Genomic DNA, 27,906 nt, shown 5'->3' with positions numbered 1-27,906 from the left:
AACTGTATAAAAAGGAAATGAGCTGAGTGGAAAATGGAGGAGGGGGTGGAGAGTGTTCCCTTTGACCTAAGTTCATGGGACCTCTTGTTGGTAGAGCCATGAGCATTTATTGGGCTAGGTGGAATGTGTGAGGTGGGGGACACTGGACTTGTCCCTAGAAAGTGTCTCCATAGTGGCACCTATCATATATTTCCTACTGTACTAGTTGTTCCCATGTGGTCACCCATCCTGGAACTGGCTCCACTCTGCTTAACTTCCAAGTTCAGTCGTGGTTTGGCATCCCCAGGAGGGTATGATCGTAGTTTGTATAGTGGTGCCACCCTCAAGGAGACCGAGCTGGATATGGGGATCCAGTCTCCTCGCCATCTCGCATCAAGTATATTTGGTGGAAATCCTAATAAGTTTTTATCTGCTGTTCATTCCACCTACTTGCTCGATATCACAAGACTAGATCGAGTTCTATATTGAGTGCTCGTGGTGTTAGGGTTTTTAGCGTGAAGATCATCTTGGCTTCTTCTCTATTAATATATTTAATAGTATCTCCTCCTCTCAAGTTTTGTATTTGTTTAATGCCCAAAAAACTGAGTCCTACAGGGATGCAATTATGCATGGTTTTGAAATGACTTGATAAATGGTATTTCTCAGAACCATTTTTATGTTCCTAAGATGTTCTCCTAACCGGGTTTTAAATGGTCTGATAGTGCGGCCAAAGTATATTTTACCACATGGAGATTGTATAAGATAGATCACATTTTTAGTACTACAAGTGATGAATTCCCTAATGGTGTATGTTTTACTATCTATCATATGATGATTGGAAATGAGAGATTGCCTTGGTGTTCCTACATTTCAAAGTTTTACAATTGATGCATATGCCACAGTAATGAAAACCTGGTGTTTAACTAGTGTTGCTTAACCAGTCAGGTTTGATTGCACTCTTTTTGAAGTGGTTCTTAACCAGAGCTTTTTGGAAGTGAGGGCCCTATAATATCAACCTTCTGAAGGATATGCCAATGCTTCTTGAGTATGCGTTTCAGTTGTTGGGCTCCACTAGAATAATCAGATACAAAATATACCTGGTTGTTACCCTTGGCATACATGTTAGTTGCATCTAAAAGTTCTGATGACTTGTACTCTAATAATTGTTTCCGATCTGTATGTTTTAGTTTAGTAAAAGCTTCATTAATGAGATCTTTATCGTAATTTTTTTCTGGAAATTGGGATTTCATCCGTGTACCCTGAGTGATGTAATCATCCATTTCCGTACAATTACGTTGAAATCTTGTGAACTGGCTGAATGGAATAATTTTGAGCCATTGTGGGTAATGGTGGCTATCTGATAAAATATAGCTGTTGACGTCTATTGGTTCTCTGTATGTTTTTGTAGCTATAGTGTTGTTATGGATGAATATCTCTAACTCTAAAAATTCTATGGTGGTTTGTTTGTAATTAGCTGTGAAAAGTAGACCATATATTCGTTATTGTTAATGTAATTCAGAAATTGGAGAAGGGATGGTTCAGTGTAATCCCAAAATAATGAGGACGTCATCAATGTATTGTTTCCAAAGCACTAGACTTGTCCCCCAGCTATTGTTAGACCAGATGGTCTGATCCTCCCAAAAACTCCTGTATAAATTTGCATAGTTGGGGGCAAATCTAGTGCCCATAGCAGTCCCTTGTGGTTGAGGATAAAACATGTCCTCAAACCAGAAATAGCTTAAGGTTAATTGTTTCAGTTTTAGGTTAATTTGCTGCTAACAAACTGACGTGTGTGTGTTAGGGAATTTAGACTATAAGCCCCAATGGGTCAGGGACTAATGCGAGTGCGGAATTAGTGGCGCTTTATAAATTAATGGTGATGATGATGTTTTAAAATAAACTCTATATTGGTAAGTGTCACGAACAGCACTCACCTGAGTCTGCGTGACGCTTACGTGACACAGGGTCAACCACAAAGACAACCACCTGGTCTGTCTAAAATGATTAAATCCTTCCCTATCTATGCCACACACTAGCTTTGCGATACTAATTACCACCACCAAGGTTGTTTCGGATAAGAGCTGACACTCTTATTTAGGAAGCCTTCGGTTCTCCCTAGCATTAATCCAACACAATTTACTTTAATCAGAGTTCACTTAAACCACAAGGTTTGCACAGTTTCAATTAGGTAGCGTCTGGACCAAACTGTCGCGTGAATTCATAAGAACACAGAGACTAGAACTTATTAAGTGTAATTTAATATGGAAAATACATCCACAATGCTTAAGATAAAAAAGATAATAAAATGACATACAAATAGAGTGCAATTGTTTCTTATAAAATAAAAAGGATAAAACACAGAATTGATACCTCACTTAGAATCAAGTTTGTGGTGCCGGGAGGAGCAGGAAAAAATGGAACCTCTTCAATTAAACTCCCTCAGAAGAAGAACCCAGGGTTACATTTTCAATACAGTTTTAAAGTCAAGCTACAGGGCCCCCCAGCCCCCTTCCCTGTGAGGTCAGAACCAACAGGAGGGGAGAATGCAAATTAGGGTCTTATGACTTTGCTGTTTGAATACCTCTAAGTCAAGTTTTCTTTACACCGTCCTAACTTTTCAACAGTATGGTTTACGAACATGATTTTACCTTCACACAACAGGTCCTAAGTTTCCCTTCATCTGCATACCACACATGCCTCTGGTATGTATGATATTGGAGAAAATGATATGATCTTTTCCTGTGCCCTTATTCAGCTTAAATCTGTCATTAACATACAACCCAGTCTCTGCAGTCGGCCTGTCTGGGGCCTCCCAAACATGTGTGAGATTTCATTGTCTTGCAAGAGATCTCCTCAAAGGCATTCACATTTGCCATCCTGCCATAAATGGTATAAGGTGCTACCCTTATCTACCAGCCCCCCTGGGTGGTTTAACATACACAAAACCCCTTGATCTAACAGCTCCTAAGAGAACCATGTCTCACTATTTCTAGGAAGTAATTCACAAACATATATTTGCAGATTTATGCCTAAAAATTAGCTTGCACATGACACCTCCCCGTTCTAGAGGGTGGCAGGGAAATTGTTACCTACAAGACGATTTTCCCTGCTCACCTGACACAAGGCTTTCGTTCTGACGGGATAATCCATCTGCATTACCATGGTGGCTCCCTTTTCGGTGCTGAACAGTGAAAGTGTATTGCTGGAGGGTCAAACTCCACCGGAGCAACTTCCCATTGTCCCCAGCCACCCTGTGCAACCAGCTGAGAGGGTTGTGATCTGTGATTACCGTAAAGTCCCGTCCGTACAGGTAGGACTGCAACTTTTGCAAGGCCCACACTATAGCTAAACACTCTTTTTCCACAACTGCGTAGGCCACCTCCCTGGGAAGCAGCTTCCGACTTAGGTACAGTATGGGGTGCTCTTCCCCTTGTTGATTCACTTGGCTGAGTACAGCTCCCAGCCCATAGTTGGAGGCATCCGTTTGCACTGTAAACCTCCGGTCAAAATCAGGAGCCTGCAATACTGGGGATTGGGTAAGTGCAGACTTCAATGCGGTGAATGCCTCTTCACAGTCTGGGGTCCAAGTCACCACTTGGGGCAACCTCTTTTTTGTAAGGTCAGTTAGGGGCTTAGCTAAGGAGCTATATTGGGGCACGAATTTTCGGTAATATCCAGCGGTCCCCAAAAAGGACATAACCTGTTTCTTGGTCTTAGGGGTGGGCCATGCAGCAATAGCATCTACCTTAGTTGGCTCGGGACGCAGGGTACCTCCTCCTACTCGGTGCCCCAAGTACTGCACCTCATTCATACCAATCTGACATTTCTCAGGTTTTATTGTTAAACCCGCCCCCGCTATTTTAGCTAGCACACTGCTCAAGTGGATCAAATGTTCTTCCCAGGTCTGGCTAAACACAGCAATGTCATCTAGGTAGGCTACAGCATACCTCTCTTGGCCCTCTAGCAGGCTATCAACAAGTCGCTGGAAGGAGGCAGGGGCATTTTTCATCCCAAAGGGCATGACCAGGAACTCATACAGACCAAACGGGGTGATAAATGCGGACCGCTCCTGAGCCTCAGGCGTCAGAGGGATCTGCCAATAACCCCTACTCAGATCCATAATGGTTATATAGCGAGCGTGGGCTAACCGTTCTAGCAATTCATCTATCCTGGGCATGGGATAGGCATCAAACACAGTAGCCTCATTTAACCTTCTATAATCCACACAGAACCGGGTTCCACCACATTTTTTGGGGATCAGCACTACTGGTGCAGCCCAGGAGCTGTGGGACTTTCTAATTACCCCTAACTCCAACATTTCTTCAATCTCCCTTTTCATATCTGTCTGCACTTCCAGGGAAACTCGATAAGCTGTCTGTCTGAGGGGAGGCTGATCGCCTGTGTTTACATGATGAGCAACTAGATGTGTTTGCCCTGGCTTCCCTGTAAAATGATTCTGATAGGGCCTCAATGTCACAAACAGCTGATCTAGCTGTACTTCTGTCAAGCTCTCACTACGCTGGGTGGTCTCTAATGATCTCCCACTCTTGGCAGAGGCTACTAAGTCTAACAAGGGGTCTGGCTCCTGGTCCCCTTCAGGTAAGCTACATACAGCTAATACAGAGACCCCCCTTTCGTGGTAGGCCTTGATCATGTTCACATGATATACCTTGTGCCTCTTCCGTCCCTCATCCCTGGCTACCACATAATTGACATCATTGATGCGTTGAACTATCAAGTAGGGGCCCTCCCAAGCAGCCTGTAACTTATTCTGCCGCATAGGAACCAATACCAGAACTTTCTGACCCACTTCAAAGATACGCTCCCTAGCACTGCGGTCATACCATTGCTTCTGCTTAGTCTGGGCCGCCTTCAGATTACTATGCACCATCCCCATTAGGGATTGCATCCTCTCCCTGAACTGCACCACATAGTGGACCACGGAGGTTTCGGGGGTGATTAATTTCCCTTCCCAATCCTCTTTGATCAGATCTAAGGGACCGCGCACCCTGCGCCCATGCAGGAGTTCAAAGGGGGAGAAGCCAGTGGATTCCTGCGGCACCTCCCTGTACGCAAACAGGAGGTGCGGCAGAAACCTCTCCCAGTCTCTCCCCTGGGACTCCACAAAGGTTCTGAGCATCTGTTTGAGAGTACCATTAAAACGCTCACACAGGCCATTAGTCTGTGGGTGGTAGGGGCTGGCTATGAGGTGTTCCACGTGCATCTTTTTGCAAAGGCTTTGCATTAAATTAGACATAAACTGTGTGCCCTGATCAGTTAACATTTCCTTGGGGAATCCTACCCTGGAGAAAATGGATATGAGGGCATCGGCCACCTTGTCAGCCCGTATGGAGGAGAGGGCCACCGCTTCGGGGTACCGTGTGGCATAGTCCACCACAGTGAGAATAAATTGTTTTCCAGAGCTGCTGGGAATGGCAAGGGGTCCTATAATGTCCACAGCTACCCGCTCAAAGGGTTCTGCTATTATTGGCAGGGGCACTAGAGGGGCGTGTCCCACATCACCAGGCTTCCCCACCATCTGACAGGCATGACAAGATCGACAATAATTGGCAATATCTTTGCCCATTTCTGGCCAGTAAAACTTTTGCTTTAAGCGAGACTTAGTTTTCTTTATGCCTAAATGCCCTGCCAGCGGGACCTCATGAGCTACCCTGAGTAACCCTTCCCGATACATAAGGGGTACCACTAGCCGTTTCTCCATCACCCCCGCCTCAGGTACATCTCTGGCTACACTTTCCTTATACAACCTTCCCTGTTCCCAAAACACTCTTTCTTTATCAGACTCAGTGGGAGGACTGCCTGCTAGGCACCTCAGTGTTTCCAGTGTAGTGTCAGTCTGCTGTGCTTGTTGAAAAGCCTGGCTTCTCACTTGCTGCTCAGTGTCTGGTGATAAAGGTAAGGCGTCTGTAACTGCAGGTGCTGGAGGGAGGGGGGTTAGAGGGGGAGCTTCTGGGTCAGAGGGACTTTCTACCTCTCTCTCAGGAGTTAATTGTGAGGACCTATCCTTCTCTGCTTGCCTACGTGTGACCACTGACACTGAGGAAATAGTTACATCCCCTAACTCCTTGGATACAGACAGTTGACCTAGGTCGGATACAATTGAGCAATCATTTTCCTTCTCACATCCTAGTTTACAGACTTCAGATACAACTGAACAAACATTTTCCCTGTCACATCCTGATACCTGGGAAAAAACATGGTTAAGTTCAGAGTCCACAACATCACTACTAGCAACATAACGAGATAACATCCTGCCTAAATCAGTTCCAAGCAAAACATTTGTAGGAATATTGTCCGATACCCCGACTTCCCTTAGACCTCTTCCAGCACCCCAGTCCAGATAGACCCGGGCCATAGGCACAGCAGGGTGTATCCCTCCCACCCCGCGCACAGCAATAGTTTTCCCTGGAATTATATCCGATGACCCCACCAACTCTGAACGCACCAGGGTAACATCAGCACCCGTGTCTCTTAACCCCACAGTTACCTTGTCACCGACAGTGACCGTTTGCAGATTGTCATTCCGGCTCACTTGGGATCCCGCAACACACAGGACAGCTGGAGCAGACCGGGGAGGAGGTGGTCCCACAGTGGAGGCTGTAGATGTCTTTCGGTCTGGACAGGCGGCACTGAGGTGCCCTGTCCTGTTGCAAATAAAACAACGGCGGGTATCTCCCTGAACAGGCTTGGCCCCCACCCTCCCAAAAGATGAAGAAACAACAGCAGGTGAAGGTGCTCCTCCTGGCCGCTCCCCTTTCCAGGCAGACTGTCCTGGCACAAAAGTTCCTCTTTTAGCTGCAGGGGCCCGGGTGACAGTATACTTGTCAGCCAGTCTAGCTGCTTCCGCAGATGATGCAGGGTCCCGATCCACTACCCATTCCTTCACATCAGCTGGGCACAAAGTCAGAAACTGCTCCTGGATCATCAAATCTTGCAGAGCATCAAAGGTGGTGATCTGTAGCCCTCCAACCCACTGTTTGAAGGAAGCACACAGCTGGGCCACAAGTCCTGAATATGTGTCAGAGGCACTGCGTTTTAAATCTCTGAATTTCTGCCTATGCGCCTCTGGGGTGATGTTAAAACGTTGCAACAGGGCACTTTTGATTGCCTCATAATTTCCGTCCATCTCAGGTGGAAGATCTGCAAAGGCCTCTAATGCTTTACCTCGCAAACCAGGGGTTAAATATTGTGCCCACTGATCTTTGGCCAGTCCATACTGTCGGCAAGTCTTTTCAAATCCTCGCAAAAAAGCATCTACATCCCCGTCTTTTTCCAATACAGGGAAATTCTCAGGACGGGGTCTGCTAATACCAGTGTCTTTCGCTTCTGACTGGCGTTTGAGCTTGACAAGCTCCAGCTCATATCTCCTATCTGCCTCTCGCTCGGCAGATTCTCTTTCTGCTTGGCGCTCCGCTGCCTCCATAGCAGCGCGCCTCTCTGCTGCCTCCATAGCAGCGTGCCTCTCTGCTGCCTCCATAGCAGCGCGCCTCTCTGCTGCCTCCATAGCAGCGTGTCTCTCTCTCTCCTGACGGTCAGCAGCTTCCTTCTCCTGGAACTGCTGTATGAGTTGCATTTTAGTTGTAATGTCCGCTGGGCCCAAATATTTCAGGGCGGTTTGCATATAAACGTCCATAGCAGTGTCCACACATGCACCATTAGAATCATCCGAAATTAACCGTCCCTGGTTTTGAGGAATATCCACAGTCAGGTCCGCTCCTGAGTCCTGGCTATGCTCTTCCTCAGACACAACTGTGAGTTGATGTTCATCCCTCTGTACAAGAGCTTCAATCAATTGCTCCTTACTTTTGCCACTGGTGGGAATTCCTGCATCCTCACAATCTGAAATCAGCGCCTCCTTTGTCAAACGTTTATATGCAGCAGTCATTTCCTCAGTTTAATGCCAAATAAAAAAAGATAAGAAAAAAAAGAGAAGGGGAGGGAAAGAAACAATTGCTGTATGTCTTATAAATGTTTTAAGCATTGAGTTCAGTCTCTGGTGAATTAGTCTGTATTTCCTCTCTCAGGGATCACACAACCCTAATTCACTTAAGTTCTTAAAAAAAAAATTAAAAATATATCCCACAAGCTTGCCACCAATTTGTCACGAACAGCACTCACCTGAGTCTGCGTGACGCTTACGTGACACAGGGTCAACCACAAAGACAACCACCTGGTCTGTCTAAAATGATTAAATCCTTCCCTATCTATGCCACACACTAGCTTTGCGATACTAATTACCACCACCAAGGTTGTTTCGGATAAGAGCTGACACTCTTATTTAGGAAGCCTTCGGTTCTCCCTAGCATTAATCCAACACAATTTACTTTAATCAGAGTTCACTTAAACCACAAGGTTTGCACAGTTTCAATTAGGTAGCGTCTGGACCAAACTGTCGCGTGAATTCATAAGAACACAGAGACTAGAACTTATTAAGTGTAATTTAATATGGAAAATACATCCACAATGCTTAAGATAAAAAGATAATAAAATGACATACAAATAGAGTGCAATTGTTTCTTATAAAATAAAAAGGATAAAACACAGAATTGATACCTCACTTAGAATCAAGTTTGTGGTGCCGGGAGGAGCAGGAAAAAATGGAACCTCTTCAATTAAACTCCCTCAGAAGAACAACCCAGGGTTACATTTTCAATACAGTTTTAAAGTCAAGCTACAGGGCCCCCCAGCCCCCTTCCCTGTGAGGTCAGAACCAACAGGAGGGGAGAATGCAAATTAGGGTCTTATGACTTTGCTGTTTGAATACCTCTAAGTCAAGTTTTCTTTACACCGTCCTAACTTTTCAACAGTATGGTTTACGAACATGATTTTACCTTCACACAACAGGTCCTAAGTTTCCCTTCATCTGCATACCACACATGCCTCTGGTATGTATGATATTGGAGAAAATGATATGATCTTTTCCTGTGCCCTTATTCAGCTTAAATCTGTCATTAACATACAACCCAGTCTCTGCAGTCGGCCTGTCTGGGGCCTCCCAAACATGTGTGAGATTTCATTGTCTTGCAAGAGATCTCCTCAAAGGCATTCACATTTGCCATCCTGCCATAAATGGTATAAGGTGCTACCCTTATCTACCAGCCCCCCTGGGTGGTTTAACATACACAAAACCCCTTGATCTAACAGCTCCTAAGAGAACCATGTCTCACTATTTCTAGGAAGTAATTCACAAACATATATTTGCAGATTTATGCCTAAAAATTAGCTTGCACATGACAGTAAGAATGAAATCTATTTGAGTTGTGCTCCTGTTCGGATCTTGATCTAAATAAAGCTGTATGCCTTTGATGCCAAAATCGTGCTGATGATGTTGTATAATGAGGTCACATCACAGGTGACTAGCCAAAAATCAGTATTCCTTGTGATATCTTTCAAGATCTGTAGGACATGTGTTGTATCTTTTAAGTATGCTTTTTGTTGCTTAACATAGAGCTGTAGGTAAGTATCTAAGTAGTGGGAAAGATTAGCAGTGATAGATCCAATGGCAGAAATAATGGGTCATCCAGGGGGATGATTAGTATTTTTATGAATTTTAGGGAGACGATATAGGACAGGAATAATTGGATGGGGGTTGTGTATTTAGTTATATTCATTGTTGGTGAGGACACCAAGATCCCTACCTGTAATGAGAATCGTTTTCAGTTGTGCTGAAAATATGACCGTAGAATTGTTGGTAAGGGCCTGATATGTGGATGTATCTGACAGCAGTCTATGGGTTTCTTCAATGTAATCACTGGTGTTTAAAATTACTATTCCCCCACCCTTATCAGCTGGCTTAATTGTGATTTCTTTGGTATTCTGTAGTTTTTGAGTGCATTCATTTCTGCCCTTGTTAGATTTACTTTAGGATTGGGTACTATGAATTTTCATTGTTTCAAAGTCTCCTAAAACCATGGTCTCGAAGGTGTATATCAGGCTACCCTTGACATGTCGTGGATAAAAGGTGGAATCTGGTTTTTAATGCGTATGTTAGTATAAATCATGAGGTGTTGAAACATTGCGTTCCAATGGAGTTTTTGTAAGAAATTATTTTAAGGTAATTTTCCTGAACATCTAAAATGTTTCAAATTTGTTTAAAGTATTTGTGGGAGCGTATTTAAGACCTTTGTTTAATACACTGATTTCAGGATCAGATAATGTGTGTCCGCTCAAATTGAAAATCCCTATTGGTTGTAAGAGGGATTGTTTGATGGCTTGTTTTTGGATTTTTTGACCTACTCTTCTTCCTCGTCTGAGATGTCGAGTTTTCTTTTTACAGGGATTTGTTGGTTGGGTCTTAGATGTATGTTCCTAAATTTTGGGCCTAGCCCCAAAAAATGACTAATTTGGGAGAAGGGGTCTGTACTTGTATATTTTGGATCAGATTCTTCAGAGGTTGGGGGTTTCTATAACCACTCTGGGTGTGGAATATACCGTATTATCTCTATTTGTGATAAATGGGATGTCTGGCCCTTGTGGTGAGACTATTTTTGTCGGAGAAATAACTTGATTTGATGGATGAGACCTGTTGGGGGTATTATGTTGCCATCCTTGTTCAAAGGATCGAATGTCCAATTGGTCATAGTTAAAACTATGGTCATCATATATAGAAAATGAGATGGAGTCAGTGTCTGTGCTGGAATTGGAGTTGGATATTGACCTTGTGTGTGATATGTATTTTGTTATCTGTTTATGGTGTATAAATGCCATGTATTGATAGGTCATGCCCATCTCTTTGTATGGTAGTCTGTTCGCTCTGGTAAAATGTGTTTCCCATATTTATTGTGGGATACTATCTTGGTATCTACCTTGTTTTAGGGTCGTCATTATGGTTAAATCCACCAGCTAAGATTTTATGTAACCTAAGTCACTGTGTTCTATAAAGATGCTTATAAACATGATAATGTAATACATAATACTTCTTATCTGTAACTAGCGTATGACAAGGCTGCCATAAGGGGTGTACAGGTGTAGGGAGAACATACTTATTAGGGGCCTGACATCCTGCTGGCCCCGTCCCTCTTTAATTTTCCTTTTAATTTTTTAATATCATTTTTTTTTCGGTGAAGCAGCGCTGTCAAGATTGTCTTGTGTCCACAGTGTGTTGACCGAGCCCAAGGTAACACCTTCTAAGTTAGGTTTTTGTTACCCTGTCCTAACTTTTCACCAGTATGGCTTAGAAACATGATTTTACCTCCACACAACCGGTCATAAGTTCCCCATCATCTGCATACCACACCTGCCTCCGATATGTATGATATTGGAGAAAAGGATATATTTTCCTGTGACCCTATTCATCTTGAATTTGTCATTAACATATAACCCTGTCTCTGCAGCCGGAATGTCTGAGGCTTCCCAGACATGTGTTAGATTTCATTGTCTTGAAAAAGATATTTTCAAAGGCTTTCACGTTTGCGACCTGCCATAAATGATACAGGGGGCTACCATAGATCTAGGCTCTTATTTACCAGCACCCTTTGGGGAGAATTAACATAAACAAACACATTGATTTAAACAGCTCCTCTGAGCCATATCACACTATTTATAAGAATTAATTCACAAATACATGTTTACAGATATATATATATACATATAAATTAGCTTGCACATGACACCTCCCCGTTGTAGATGGTGGCAGGAAAATTACTACCTACATGACGATTATCCCTGCTTACCTAACACAACGCTTCCATTGTGACAGTCTGTCTGTGTTACCATGTTGCACTCATTCTTGTGCTGCACAGTAAAGAGACTAGGGGTGTGCACCGGGCACTTTTAGTGTTTTGGGTTCTGATTAGCTTGAGGTTTTGGGTTCTGATTTGTTTTGTCAAAACACCTGACGAAAGGTTTTGGTTCTGATTTCGGGTTTTGGGTTCTGATTTATTTCTTAAAAAGCATAAAAAGCACTAAAATCCTGTTTTTTGGTTGTTTTCCACTCCTACGCTATTATTAACCTCAATAACATTCAATAACAATCATTTCCACTAATTTCCAGTCTATTCTGAACAGCTCACACCTCACAATATTCTTTTTAGTCCAAAACGTTGCACCGAGTTAGCTTTCTGGACTGCGTAGTGGAGTGGGCCCGGTACCCAATTTGGCCACAATGCCTCCACCTTCAAATGGTCTCAATTCCACTGCACAGTTGCCTGCTCCTACATCCTCTGCAGCATATACAGAGTGTAGTTTCATTAATTTTGGATTTGGCCCCAACACTGAATGTAGTTTAATATCTGATACGCATCCATCTGGACTGCGTAGTGGAGTGGCCCCGGTACCCAATTTGGTACCGGGGCCACAATATATCACCCTCAACTGTTCTGGATCCCGTCGGATCCGCACTGTTCGGGTGGGCTCGGATTAGCGAAATCCGAGCCCGCTCATCTCTAAAAGAGACATGGTGGGGGGGTCAGATTCCAGCTGGGTAACTTTACTTTTCTGTGATCTAAGAGCCATGTACACAGTTGGCCACACCCACAGCGCTGCACTCTATCCATTAACCCTGTAGGGACCAATTGTACACGCCTATCCCAATCACAGCCCCTGCTTTTGTGGTGAGACACAGGCAAGGCTTTTCTGTTAGACCTCTCAGGGTCTTAGAACAAAGGACAGTCCATGGTGCAGGTTGCACTGCAGAATCTCTCACTTTGGGTCAAGTGTCTAGGAATGGTGTGGGATTGGGGTCTGCCTGCTGAGGGGGGGTGAATTGGGGTATGGTTTCTACCGTGCCCTTTACCCATAGATCCCTGCATTTTTCCCATATCCTATGCTCCCCCCTGAAAGCTTCCTGCAGCCATTCTGTTATCCAGCTCTGCAGCAGCGGTCTCTGTGAAATCGGGGACAACACACGATATACCATCTCCTTGTCCTGCCTCCCAATTCATCTGGTTCTTGTACCTGTGACACAATACCTGTTTTAGACTTTCCTTTGTAGGTTCAGGGTTAAGTCCAGTGGTGGATCCAGGGGGGGGGGCAATCGGGGCGATCTCCCCCCCCCCTCCATACCAGGGGCTTGCTGCCGACAGCTGCACACTGTGCAGGTCCGTTCAGCAGTGACAGTGTGCTGCCCGGCTGCTCTGATTGTGTTTTAAACACAATCAGAGCAGCGGGGCAGCACACTGTCACTGCCAAGCAGACCTGCACATACTGAAGATTACAGGGGAGGTACCCCCTTCCCCCAGAGGAGGGTGAGCTGGTCTTTTTTTCTGGACAAACAGTACTGATGTGCCACACCTGGTTGCACACAAAACTTCGGCGGGTGTCTCCCAAAACAGGCTTTGCCCCAACCCTCCCAAAAGATGAAGAAACAGTGAGTGATGGTGCTGTGGGGGGTGGTGTTGATCCTCCTGGCGTTTCCCCTTTCCAGGGAGACTGCCCTGGTGCAAAGGTCCCTCTTTTAGCTGCAGATGCCCGGGTGACAGTGTACTTGTCAGCCAGTCTAGCTGCCTCCACAGACGATTCAGGGTACCTATCCGCTACCTATTCCTTCACATCAGCTGGGCACAAAGTAAGAAACTGCACCTGAATCATGAAATCTTTCAGAGCATCAAAGGTGGTGATCTGTAACCCTCCAATCCACTATTTGCAGGAAGAAGACCGTTGGGCCACCAGTCCTGAAATAGTGTCAGAGGCACTGCGTTTTATATCCCAGAACTTTTACCTGTGCGCCTCCAGCGTGATATTAAAACGCTGCAAAACAGCACTTTTGATTGCCTCATAATATCTGTCCATCTCAGGTGGAAGATCTGCAAAGGGCTCTAATGCTTTCCCTCGCATACCAGGGGTTAAATTCTGTGCCCACTGATCTTTGGGCAATCCATACTGTCAGAATGTCTTTTCAAATCCTCGCAAAAAGCATCCAAATTTGTCTTTTTCCAATACAGGGAAATTCTCTAGATGGGGTCTGCTGATACCAGCCTCTCTGGCTTCTGGCTGGCGTTGGAGCTTGGCAAGCTCCAGCTGGTATCTCCTCTCTGCCTCTTGCTCGACAGCTTCTCATTCTGTTTGGCGTTCCGCCTGGCACTCCGCTGCCTCCACAGCAGCGTGCGCCTCTCCGCTGCCTCCACAGCAGCGTGCGCCTCTCCGCTGCCTCCACAGCAGCGTGCGCCTCTCCTCTGCCTCCACAGCAGCGTGCGCCTCTCCTCTGCCTCCACAGCAGCGTGCGCCTCTCCTCTGCCTCCACAGCAGCGTGCGCCTCTCCTCTGCCTCCACAGCAGCGTGCGCCTCTCCTCTGCCTCCACAGCAGCGTGCGTCTCTCCGCTGCCTCCACAGCAGCTTCCTTCTCCTGTAACTGCTGTATAAGCTGCATTTTGGTTGCAATGTCCGCTGAGCGCAGATGTTTTAGGGCAGTTTGCAAATAAACGTCCATAGTGGTGTCCACACGTGAACTATTAGAATCATCCGAAATTAACAGTCCACCGTTTTGAGCAATATCCACAGTCAGGTCCGCTTCTGAATCCAGACTGTGTCCTTCCTGGGACACATCTACGACTTGGTGCTGATCTCTCTACACAAGAGCGTCAATCAATTGCTCCTTGCTTTTGCCATGGCTGGGAATTCCATTTTCCTCACATTGCGCAATGAGCGCATCCTTGGCTATACGTTTATATGCAGCAGCCATCTCCCACAGTATAATGCCAAATAAAAAATTAAAAAATAAGAAAAACAAAATAAGGGGGGGGGAAACAAATTTCTTTATGTCTTATGTTTTACTTTTAAGCATTGAGTTCAGTCTCTGGTGAATTAGTCTGTATTTCCTCTCTCAAGAATCACACAACCCTAATTCACTTAAGTTCTTAAAAAATTATCCCACAAGTCTGCCATCAATTTGTCACGAGCAACACTCACCTGAGCCTGCGTGACGCGTGTGTGACACAGGGTTAACCAAAAAACAACCACCTGGTCTGTCTAAAATTATTAAATCCTTCCCTATCTATGCCACACACTAGATAAAAGCACTTTTTGCGCTGAACGAAAGGACTTGCGTCCGACTCTAAATGAGGCCGTAGAGTACGGACTTGATAGACTAAAAATGTTGATGTTTTGGTAAAAGTATAGCAGGAAAATAAAATTAAGTAAAGGTGATGTAATTTTAATGAGGAAGACTACTTTACTTTTATAGCAACCCTTGTCCCTCAAATATACAAAAAAGCTGTTTTAAGTTTTGTTTACATCACATATTAAATTAGGTACATGTTACAAAATATTCAAATATTATATTTTACAAACCAGCTGTATAATATGAAGCATCACAGTCTGATAGTGTCCATTTCAAATGTCAGGTAATATACTCCACTTGCTGGTCCTTGTCATAACCCCCGATAACATAACTATCACTCTTTGTGTTGAATTCATCAGGTGTTATCAGACGGGATAACATGAGGTTTGGGAGTAGAAATAAAATAAATCATAAACTGTCACTAACTATTATTATGTTTCTTTCATTCTCAAAGTTTAGTTAATATCACTTGATGAACAGACGTTTTAAAGAAGAAAACCCATAACTGTTCTCCAACGTGACCTTTTACCCTCTGGAGTGCGGCTCTGGGAGAAGCAAGTTACAAGCACTACATAAACTCTTCCTTTCATCGGGTTCGTGCAGTTAGAGAGATGATATTTGCTAAATATTATGTTAAGGAGTTCCCGGGGCAACATTCAAGAACGGTTGTAGTCCTAAAAATTGGGTGATAAAGAAATTGAATGTCCACATATCGATTAAGCTTGATGTATTGCAATAGGGACTGCCATCAATTTAGATGGCACAGCCGTACTAAACGTATATATCATCTGCTTATGTACTTGGGGACCATATGAGGAACAATTGACTGCAACTTAACACTTTTGAAGGGCAGTTTGTAGTGCTAAAAACAGCTCTCTCTGAGGGTTACATTACACACAGACAACAGAAAAGGAGATTCCACAACTGTTGCATACTATTAAGCCAGTAACCCTTTAACTGCTTTCTCATTCCCATATTTTGTCAGAATTCTCATTAATGACAACTAATAACAAGTGCCTAATAAAGAAGGTTTAGGAAAAGCAACAAGCAGAACATTGCATGTTGAGATGGTAAGATACATGCATGCAATGTTTCATGCCCTTCAACATCATACATCACATGATCCTACTGTTCTTGTAAAGCATTTCTCCAATGCACTATACCAATAAACTTTACTACAATTAATATTTATTTATTACCATAAACCTTCCTACAATATTTATTTATTTTACCAATACACTCAAACCACCCCAATATATAGTTCTTGAATCCTAATTGTATCTTCTCTATTCTCTAAATTAATCATTACATTTGTTCATGGGAGTGTAATATGTTAGTGCAACACTCTTAGCCTATTAGAGCAACAAGCACTTCCCTTTAAAGTTAACACAAATCTAATCTTTTATATGTTGTAAGTTTACTTTCCTTATCTACCTTAATTCTTCATTTTAAAATGTATGTCCTCTGAGGTTTGATTAGCTATTTTTTCGAGGATTTTTGACTAATTTATTCATCTTTTGAAAATAAGTAATAGTAATAGTGCCTACCATAGGGGAAATACCAGACCAGACTATTTCATTTTCCTATAATTTCTAAAACCCCTCTCTACAAGCGCAGTTAATATCCTTATTTCTGGAGTCAAAATGCCCACAATATAATTTCCTAAAGAGCTGAAAAATCCACTTAAATACCCTATAGTCACACACATAATACATTCCCTTAGACAATATGTGTAGCTAAAATTAGCATAAACATTTTGAAGGAAATGCCATTTACATCCATAACCCATCTTAGGTTTTCACTGTCCCCTTGTCTATACCTTGTTGTGTTACCTAGTCAACTCTGTTCTCTGGACTCTAAAGGTATCGCCAACTCCACTGCTCCCTACATCTCTAACCTTATCTCTATTCACACTCCCTCCCGCTCACTGCGAGCGTCCAATGATCGTTGCCTCTCTTCCCCTCTGATTACCTCCTCTCACGCACGTATCCAAGACTTCTCCAGCGCCGCTCCCCTCCATTGGAACAAGCTCCCCGCTCCATCAGATTTTCCCCTAATCTGTCCTCTTTCAAACGAACATTAAAAACCCACCTTTTCCTTAAAGCCTTCCAGTCTCATGCCTAAACTCCCACCGGTCGGCTACCTCTCTTTCTCATCCCTTCTTCCCTTCTCCTCCTTCCTCCCGTCTCTCCATCTCATCCATGTGTCTGTCTGTCTTCCCCTCCCTTTAGATTGTTCGCTCCTTTGAGCAGGGCTCTCCTACCTTCTGTTTCCATCACTTTTAACTGCGCTCTCCAGCTACTCAGCTCACCTCCTCTCAGTCCCTCTGCCCTCTGTCTCCTCTCGCTTCTCTCCGCTCCCCTCAGTGACTCTCAACCTGTCATCCGTGCCCACCCTCTTGGGCCATAGTTACCTGCCTGTACTCACTTTTCCCCTCCCTCTCTCTCTCTTTCATGCTGTGCCTGAGCCCCCAGAGTTATAGTGCTTACTGTTACTTGTACTGTGCTGTTTCACCTTGTACTGTGCCATTGTTTGTCCTTGTTTGGCGCTACGGATACTTTGTGGCGCCCTATAAATAAAAATTAATAATAATAATAAATAATAATAATTGGATTATTATATGGTTACTAACATCAATTTATTTCACAATCTAGTTAATTACTAATTTTATATGAACTTCTATAAGTAGAACCCTGTTCATATTGGACTGCATGCCTTCATTCTTCATTTGCTACATTATATGTTAATATTTTTGTAACTTAACGCTTGACATAAAACACACTGCAAACAAACTAAGCTAAATTAACTTTAAACGTCTGATATCAGAGAAAATGTCAATAATGTCATACAAAAAAATCCCTAATCACTATACAGTTTTATTCAATTACTTTTAACAAATATAACATACCTTTACATTTCTACAATGTTATTCTGTGTGTTTGTTTTTCTTTTTTTGCAAAATCATCCACTAGGTCATGGAAGTCCAGTTGTTTAACAAGACCTGATTCCACAGATAGCAACGATAGTGCTGATAGATGATCTTGTCCCATGGTGGTTCTTCTTTCATTTTTAATTATTTTTAGATGGGAAAATGACATCTCTTCACTGGCTTTATCAATAGGCATACATAAAAAAATACATACATTGGTTTCTGTATTGGGGAACGTATCCATAAGATCATGGTCACTTATATACTGCCTCATTGCCAATGGGTTACTCTCCTCAGGCAACATTGAAGAAAATTGGATAAATTCTTCAGTAAAACAATCTTCAATGTTGTCTGGAAAATTGTTTTGCGGATTATCTGCCAAATTTCGAAGCTCATTTATCGATATTCCAGATGATTTAAGAATTGCAAATCACCTATTGTAGTTTTCATAGGACTAGTTTCGTTGATTCAGCTCCACAATAAAATCTATTATTATATTGATGGTATTGAAAATGATTTTTTCCCTTGCTGTAAAATGCGGTTCATAGTCTGTCTCTTTCTCATCATGGAAACGTTTCCGTTTTTGCTTTGTTTTTTAATTTTGTTTCAACTGGATAAAAATGGTTGGATGTCATTTGTTTAGCTTCAGTTTCAAAGGTGTCAAAAAAATATCTAATTTTTTGCACATAATCTTCTAGTGAACTGTAGAGTTTCACAACTTCTTCAGCACAAACATTTGTCTTGTTGCATCCAACCTTTCAGGAATGTTTCCCCATAGCACAAGCAAGATAACAGTTTAAAAGGTGTTAAGTTGCTCTTCCAGAGCTTTTGCTTCTCTTAGAGCATTTGCAGGTTGTTGTTCTGTATTCTTCATTTTATTGAGTGCATCACCAACATGCTTGTAGCTGCCTCTTAATGGTTTTGTTGCATCTGCCCAAGCTGATCGTCTGGTGCTTGACAAGCTCTGTAAGGAAAGGTGTCCAGATGCTTTACTGAGATGTTTAGTGAGTATCCCATTGATGAGTTGATGAAGGAAAAAAAGGTGTAAAGCAGGCCTGTCCAAACTGCGGCCCTCCAGGTGTTGTGAAACTACAAGTTCCAGCATGCCCTTCCAGCTATGAACTGGTTGTCTACCGGCAAAGCATGCTGGGGCTTGTAGTTTCACAACACCTGGAGGGCCGCAGGTTGGACAGGCCTGGTGTAAAGGTACTCTAATAATTTAAAGAACGACACATCTGATGCACAAGAATCAGGAGCACATGCTCCCACTAGATTGAGTGAGCAGAACAATGTACATACAGTGCTAAAGGATTGATTGGCAAATAAAAGGGCCAAATATTATTCTGCAAGCCATTGTGAGTTCATAGACTATTTTATCTAAAACTTTAGCTCCCATAAGCTCAATAAATTCTTCAACTGGGGTTGAGGACATGTAATTGCTTACTCCACTTCCTGCATTTCTTTATATGATTTTCAAGAAATGGATCAAATTGGGGCATGAGTTCTAGACATCCAAGGAATCATCCATTCTGTGGAGAACCAAATAACTCACTAGTCCCACGAAGGGGTAAACCACGTCCCCCTAGGAACTTGATAACGGCAACAACTCTCTTTAAAACTTCTCTCCAGTAATTTTGTTATTTATCTATTTGTAAAGCAAGGGGGTTGTCTATCCGGCAACTATATTCGACTCGTCGTGTGAATTTCATTGCACAGCTGCGATGATCATTTGCGGTTTCATGGTCCTTTAAACCTTGATCCAGCATTTTTCCAATCATAAAATCCTAATGTTAGAAGGGCATGTGACACACTGCTGTATAGTTTGCAAGGGATGCAAAATACACTGCTTTTTTATTTAGAGTATATAAGCCAATCGCGGTGAACACTTTCACCATTATTTTTTTTTCTCCAAAAGAGATCTGGGGGCATTATAAAAAGGAAAGAACTCCGATAAGGAGCCAGCTACTATGGATGTCTTATCAATTACCCCAACAACAAGGTACATTTTATTAACTACAAAATACAACTGTAGTACCCTCAATCTTGAGATGAAGGCGCGGGTTCTGTAAAGAGGAATCTTACTGAAAAACTTAATCAGATTATTTCCCATTGCCTGTCACTGATATTGGGACTAACAAATAACTTTATCTGTGGACTTGAATAGCCAAAAAGGAGCCAAATATCGGCAAACTATACCAATATCAACAATATTGTCAAAACTTTTGATTGTTTATCTATGATTATAAGGGGATCCCTTAATCATCTTGATTTAAACATTTGTATTGTAACTTTGATTATACTCCGTGCACTGGAGGTATTCTGTTTAATAAATGTTTGATGCGCAGTAATTACATTTATCCAGATCCATCTTATGTTCAAACCACTGCGCCTGGGAGTATTTTTGCATTCTACTATTACACTGGGGATTGGGATATACCCCTGCTCCTCTCCCACAGGCTGCAACATACACTTAATGAGGTAGCGCGGTCCCTCCCAATTGTATCCATACTTACTGGGATCCATAGCGAAACCAGATGAAGAGATGATGTACCCCAGGAAGGTTATTCTGGAAACCTCGAACTCACACTTCTCCCATTTTGCATAGAGGTGATGTTTACGTAATTTTTGTAGAACCTCGCGAACATGCTGCCGGTGCTGAGACAAGGATGGTGAATAGATTAATATATCATCTAGATAGACGACCGCCGTTTTTCCAAGGAATTCTCGTAACACATCATTGATAAGGTCTTGGAAGACTGCCGGAGCATTACATAAACCAAACGACATTACAAGATATTCATAGTGTCCTGACTGAGTGTTGAATGCTGTTTTCCACTCATCCCCCTTTTTAATATGTATGAGGTTGTAGGCACCTCTAAGGTCAATTTTTGAGACGATTGTGGCTGTTTTGAGTTGGTCGAACAAGACAGAAAGTAATGGTAGAGGATGTGTTCTTAAAGGTGATATTGTTCAGACCACAGAAGTCTATGCAAGGCCTAAGGCTGCCATCTTTTTTAGATACGAAGAAGCAACCAACCCCTACGGGAGACTTGGAAGGGCGGATAAACCCTTTTTGCAGGTTTTCCTCTACATATTGCTCCATGGCCTGAGTTTCAGGAATATAGATGACCCTTCGGCAACTTAGAACCTGGTACAAGATCAATTGCACAGTCATAATCTTGATGAGGCGGAAGAGAGTCTGCTTTCTTCTTACAGAATACATCCCAGAAATCCTGATAGGGTGCCGGTAGCAGTTCTGGGTTAGGCCAGAGAGCTCTAAGAGGAAGTGTCAGACAAGAGGAAGAACACTCTGGACTCCAACGGATGATCTCCTCTTTTTCCCAATCAATAAGGGGATTATGGCTCTGAAGCCAAGGATACCCCAGGATCAATGGAGCAGAGGGACAGGTAATCAGGAAGAATGAGAGCTCCTCCGTATGGAGGGCTCCTGCAGATAAGAGAACCAATGCAGTCTTAGCAAGTATTCTACCCACAGGCAAGGGGTTGCCATCCAAGCCACAGTTGGTAATGCTCGATTCCAACTTGATATCTGGAATGCCCAGTGTCCGAGCCAAGTGGCTATCCAGGAAGTTACCCGCTGCATCACTATCGAGGAAAGCCAAGACATCTGAAGAATGATCTCCGAAGGCTAAGCGTGCAGGGACTAGCAAGGAATTTTTTGAAGAGATTATTTGAAAACCTAAACGCACCTCTTCGCCAGCGCTTAGGTCTAGGCGTCTCCCGACTTTGTAGGGCAGGTCCAAACTAGGTGGCCTGATTTACCACAGTACATGCAGAGGCCCAGCGAGTGCCGTCTGGAGCGTTCTTCGGGAGGCAGACGGTAAGCACCCAACTGCATGGGCTCAGACGTGTCCAGAAAGGTAGAGCAAGGCTTAGGTGGTGAGCAAGAAGGTATAGCTGACTCTCTCTCAATCTTCCTTTCCTTGATTCGACGATCAATTTTAATAGCTAATTGTATCAGAGATTCAAGTGAGGTTGGTGCAGGATACTGGACTAAGGAGTCCTTGATTTGATCTGTAAGACCTAGACGGAGCTGGCGCCGAAGTGTCGGGTTGTTCCACTCACTATCGGTTGCCCACCGTCTGAATTCTGCACAATATTCTTCTGCAGAACGACGTCCTTGCCTTAATGCCCGGAGATGTGATTCAGCTGAGGCCACTCTGTCAGGGACGTCATATAGTAGACCCAAGGCCTGGAAGAAGGCATCCACGGTTTGCAAGGAGGGGCTCGCTGGTGGAAGAGAAAAGGCCCAGGACTGGGGATCGCCCTGAAGTAAAGAGATTAAGAACACACTCTTCTGGCTCTGAACAGCAGAGAGTCAGTGTGGTAAACGGAAATATAACTTGCAGCTTTCTTTAAAGTTGCGGAAGGCGGGTCTGCCTCCAGAGAACCGATCGGGCAGGTTCAGCTTTGGCTCTGCAATGGTACCAGAGGAGGCCTGTTGAAGCTACGGGTTTCTAGAGGACTCTTCCTGTGCTGACAAGCAGTGTGATAAATTCTGTACTACTTGTGACAAGGACTGGATCTGATTAGCTAGGATCTGGGCCAGAGAAAGGTTTGGCTCGCTGTCATCCATGATGGAATCACCTCCAATCTTCACTGGCCGGTTATAATGTTACGACATCCAGTGCGGCATAAACTTATAGAACTGGTAGAAGAGGTCTTCACCTTTAGCAGCCGCCTTTCCCATAGAGACTGGTTATGCTCACAGGTACTCAGATGCCCCCAGGTCTTAAACTCAAAGTAGTATAAGTTTATATTCACACGGCTGCACACAGGTACAGGAGGTAACACGCGGAACAGAGGCATGCCAGCGATCTGCAGACTGGACAGAGCACCGGAGGAGATGTCAGGTACCAACAGAGTCGGGGTCACAGGCAACGATTTAGAATCTGGGTACAGGCAATAGGTCAAGGTCACAGGCAATGGTTCAGAATCCGGGGACAGGCAATAGGTCAAACACAGGTAATCAATCCAAAGGTTCAACACCAAACGAGCTCAGGAGCAGGCAGCAGTACTGGAAACAGGACGCTATAACCGGCAGGGAGGCTAAGCCTTTTACACTTGAGCCAACCAATCAGGGCATTGCCCTGCAACAACACACAGGCCAAAATTAACTACATTAGAGGCCTAATTAGCGCGCAGGTTGTAGTGCTCGCGCCCGGCTGTACTGAGTGGCCGGGGCGCGATAGCAGTGATTTCGGCGTCCAGCCATTGCCCTGGCAACGGTCGGGGCCGTGAAACAGGATGTGACGTCCCGGTCGTCATAGCGACGCGATGCCCGCGGCTACTAACACTGTGGAACTATTTCTCCCTCTACTGCGTGGTCTTTTTATGGTTTGGTGATCTTCTTACAAATGGTAGAATGGATCCAAGTGTCTCTTAACAACCCTTAGTAATGTGGTCATCAACACCTGGTAATATCCTTCCCATTACACAACCAGAACGCAATAAATTTCTACCTATAACAGTCAGTGTTTCACAAGTCTGGTGAGAGGATCTTCAAACTCCTTTGTTGTCCTTCCAATTGTTTGACTTATGCTAATCAAATATTTGTCAGTAACTTAATTGTTACAATTCAAATGTTATTACATGTGGAAGTTTCCCCCAAAAAATGAAAGGTTTCATAGAGATCTGAGAGTGATTCTGATGCTGTGCAGAATCCAAAAGATAACCCTCTGCCCACACAAAGCTGAGCTCAGAATTGGGCAAAGTAATAACTAACAGCACCTATTATATAATCAATAATTCATCTTAATTTCTAAGGTGCATGCTCTCTTTCTTAAAGCAATATATATCTCCAGTACTGTATTATATAATGACCAGTATAAATCCATAAATCATAATGATAGCCTTTTAAACTAAATTTTAATAGAACATCTTAATATGCGACAACCTACTCGTAACAACATTTTCTGACGATCTATTATACAGCAAAACATTTTCCTTATCAGGTCTACATAATTAATCCTTTTCCAGATGTAGGAGAAGAAATGGTGTTGAGGCAGGAGGGAAGAGGGCCCTGCTCAGAAGAGCTTACATACTAAAGAGAGGGGAAACAGAGAGCAGGCATAGAGGCGTCAGTGGAGGGGATCAAGTGCAAGAGGACACAGGGAAGTGGGAGGTGAGGAGAACAAGGCTTAAGAAGGCTAGGTGTATGGCTAGTAGGCCTTGAGGAAGAGATGGGTTTTGAGAGCCCGTTTTGAAGGTGCTCAGATTGGGGGACAGGCAAATGGAGGAATTGAATAAGCAATAGAAGTTGCCTTTATATCTTATTATTATTTATTATCTTTAATTTATAAGGCGACACAAAGGGTCCGCAGCGCCGTACATGACATATACAGAAAACAGTGACCCATGACACAACATGATACAGAAAGAATAAAAATATTTACACACACACATGTAACATGGAAGAAATCAGCGAGAAGTAGGCCGAAGCTTAAGAAAGCAGGGCTAAGGAAGCATGTCAAGAGGTACAGGGGGTACGCTTGAAGCCTTTGAGAGTAGATGCTACCCTGATGGAACGTGGAAGATCGTTCCACAGCTGGGGAGCAGCCCGGGCAAAGTCCTGGAGACGGGAGTGAGAAGAGGTGATCAGTGAGGCGGCGGTCACAGGCAGAGCGGAGGGGGCGGCTAGTAGTGTAGGTAGAGATGAGATTGGAAATGTAGGGAGGGGAAGATTGACTAAGAGCTTTAAAGGTGAGGGTGAGGAGTTTAAATTTAATTCTGTAGGCCATGGGGAGCCAATGTAGTGACTGTTGGAGGGAGACAGCTGAGATAGAGCAGCGGGAGAGAAAAATGAGGCGGGCAGAAGCATTGAGGATAGACTTAAGAGGGTCAAGGTGAGAATCAGGTAGGCTAGAGAGAAGGCATTTACAGTAGTCAAGGCGAGAGATTACAAGCCAGTGAACAAGGGTTTTCGTAGCTTCCGTGGTGAGAGAGGGGCGTATCTTGGATATATTCCGAAGGTGGAAGTAGCAGGATTTTGAGAGGGACAGAATGTGAGGCTTGAAGGAGAGGGAGGAATCAAGGATGACCCCAAGGCATCGGACTTGAGGGACAGAGACGAGGGTAGTGTTATTAACAGAAATAGAGAGGGGGGGTGAGAGAGTTCTGGAAGGGGGGGAAGACGATAAGTTCAGTCTTGGAGATATTGAGTTTAAGGAAGCATTGGGACATTCAAGATGAAATTGGCGAGAGACAGGAGGAGATACGAGACAGAAGGGAAGGGGAGAGGTCAGGGGATGAAAGATAAACTTAGGTATCATCAGCATAGAGATGGTACTGGAGGCCAAAGGAGTGGGTTAGGACACCAAGGGAGGAGGGAGGGGTAGAGGGAGAAAAGCAGGGGGCCAAGAATGGAACCTTGAGGAGCACCAACAGGTAGGGGAAGAGGGGGGGATGTAGAGTCGTGTAGAGACTGAGAAGGAGCGGTTGGTGAGGTAAGAGGAAAGCCAGGAGAGGACAGTTTTACAGAGGTCTATTGATTTGAGAGTTTGCAAAAGGAGTGCGTGGTCAACGGTATCGAAGGCATCAGAGAGGTCAAGAAGGATAAGAAGGGAGTAGTGTCTCTTGGATTTAGCGAGGAGAAGGTCATTAGTGACCTTTGTGAGGGCACTTTCAGTGGAGTGAAGGAGCAGAAACCGAATTGAAGCGGGTCAAGGAGTGCGTGAGAAAAGAGAAAGGAGGTGAGGCAGTTGTAGACAACCCGTTCAAGGAGTTTAAGGGAAAAGGAAGAAGCAAAATAGGTCGATAATTAGAGAGAGAGGCAGGATCAAGGGACTGTTTCTTGAGTATGGGGGAGACAATGTTACGGCTCACGCCCCAGGTATCGGCTGCTAGAACCGCTTCTGAGGTCTTCACCTATAGGAACCGCTTTTCCCGTATAGCTAGATGCGCTCACTGGTACTCTGATGCCCCCAGGTCTTGTACTCTAGATGTAGGAGCTGATAACCTGAGAGCGTAGCGCTGGTGTTCACACAGAGGTGGAGTGAAGATCCCAGCAGAGGTTTTGAGGGTCGCCGTCAAAACGGTAGCGTCGAGGTCCAGGCCGGGGATCAAACAGGTCTCAGGCAATACAGCAGCGTCAGTATCCGACAAATGGGTCAGGGTCACAGTCAAATAAGGAGAGTCAGAATCCAGGCAAGAGGTCAAGGGTCACAGGCAAACCACGAAAACAATATCCAGGCAAGGGTCAGCAACGGTAATTAAGATAGCAATAGCAAGCAAGGAGCAATAATACAGCAGGGTAGTATGCAGGGTAGCAGGCACTATAACCGGCAGGGAGGTTTGGCACTCCCTGCCTTATATACTGGCAGGAACCAATAGCATACTTTGGGGCACAGCAGGAAATCAGCAGGCACAGGGGGCTGATGATTAATTATTCATATGCGTGCGCGCCCGGCTGCCCTGGATGCCGGCACGTGGAGCTATAACAAAAGAGCATCACAAATCTGAAATGACATCCCGGTCGTCATGACAACGGCCGGGACGCTGGGCCAGAGGGGGAAGCGAAGTGAGATGAGAGGAGTGAAATAGGGAGGGGGATGGGAAGTGAGATGGGGGAGTGAGGAGGAGGAAGAATATGGAAAGGTTGGACATGGGAAGCAGGGGGATAGAGGGAGAGGACAGAAGTGAGAGGAGTAAATCATGATTAAGCTAAAAAAGGTGTGGAATAGACAGTTGAAAGAATTCATAAATCAAGAATGGTAAGGGCTTACAAGTGTAGTGAGGAAATGGTGAGAGCACAAGAGGTGAATAAAAAAGAATGCAAAGGTAGAAGGAGAGAAAAGAGGAAGAAGAGATGTAAAGTACGAGTCAGGAATTAAGAAGCAGAAAGGACAGCAGAGATAGCAGATGGGTGGGTTTAGAAAAAACAGTTAGGTGAAACCGTAACATCAGGCATGATTGGAAGGCAATAGTATAAAACAAAGCGTAATACAAGGTGCACTGAGCTGGTTATACAAATCCACAGGACAAGAGGGAGCCAGGTCAAAGTTCAAGCTAAGTGGAGCCACAGATTTAAAGTGGGAATCCAAGCAGCATAAGAGGAATCGCCAAGTGATGATACTGCAGCAGCCTGAATAAGTGTGAGAAACAGTTCAGCAGATAGTGTCCAGGCAGTTAGCAGTCCAGGTGGTGGAGGATATCAGAGCTCAGGGCTGTTTGTTGAATGTTGTCCTCATGTAGCAGTGTTTGCAGGTAAAAGGTTCCCCTCCTGTTCTCCTCTTGTTCCTCTCTTGTTATCTCTAACTATACTAGTTAATACACTTGTAAGAATTTCACTTAGAAGAATTCTCACTAAGTTAGTCAAATTAAGAATTTTTCCAAACAGAATGTCATATGGTGATAAATTGAGAAGACCTCGAGGGGTAAATCTGATAGCATGTAAAACTATTGGTAATGCTTCAGGCCATTACATTCCAGTTTCCTTGAATATCTTACAGTTTATTTTTAATTTCATTGTATCCCTCAACTTTCCCACTACTTTGTGGATGGTACGGTACATGAAGCTGTTTTATACCTGCCAATTCACACATTTGCTTAAAAACAAATCCAATAAAATGAGGACCTCGGTCATAAGAAATCACCTGTGGTAATGCCACATCTACATACAAATTCTTGTACAATCTTTTTAGCTGTAACATTAGCGGTGGCTTTTGCATCTGCGTAACCTTCAACCCAAACAGAAAATTGATCAACACATACTAATACATATTCTAACATCCTACACTTAGGAAGTTGGATAAAATCAATTTGAATTATTTGAAATGGGCCGTCAGTTGGTGGCAGGTGATTAGGTATTGTTTTTACTGCCTTCCCTGCATTACTCTGTAGACAGATAATACATGAAGCACAGTACCTGGCAGGTGCATACCAATACATTTGGACTATAGTCTTCATAGCAGTCTTGCCTGCATGGGTTAATCCATGACTCATTTGTGCCAATGCTGGTAAG

The 27,906-nt window shown here is 43.8% G+C and overlaps 1 protein-coding gene across 1 annotated transcript; it reads right to left on the bottom strand.

Annotated features, from left to right (window-relative positions):
- Window positions 1–953: 953 nt before the first annotated feature.
- Window positions 954–7,477, bottom strand: LOC142160697 (uncharacterized). Its single transcript, XM_075215606.1, has 3 exons — window positions 4,090–7,477; window positions 3,094–3,504; window positions 954–1,453 (listed from the first exon to the last, which is right to left on the bottom strand). The coding sequence occupies exons 1-3, from the start codon at window positions 7,475–7,477 to the stop codon at window positions 954–956; spliced, it is 4,299 nt and encodes a 1,432-aa protein (XP_075071707.1).
- Window positions 7,478–27,906: the final 20,429 nt, after the last annotated feature.

This window comes from Mixophyes fleayi, chromosome 1 (genome assembly GCF_038048845.1).
Source record: "Mixophyes fleayi isolate aMixFle1 chromosome 1, aMixFle1.hap1, whole genome shotgun sequence".
Taxonomy (NCBI): Eukaryota; Metazoa; Chordata; class Amphibia; order Anura; family Limnodynastidae; genus Mixophyes; species Mixophyes fleayi.
This window is presented reverse-complemented; position numbering and strand designations above follow the sequence as displayed.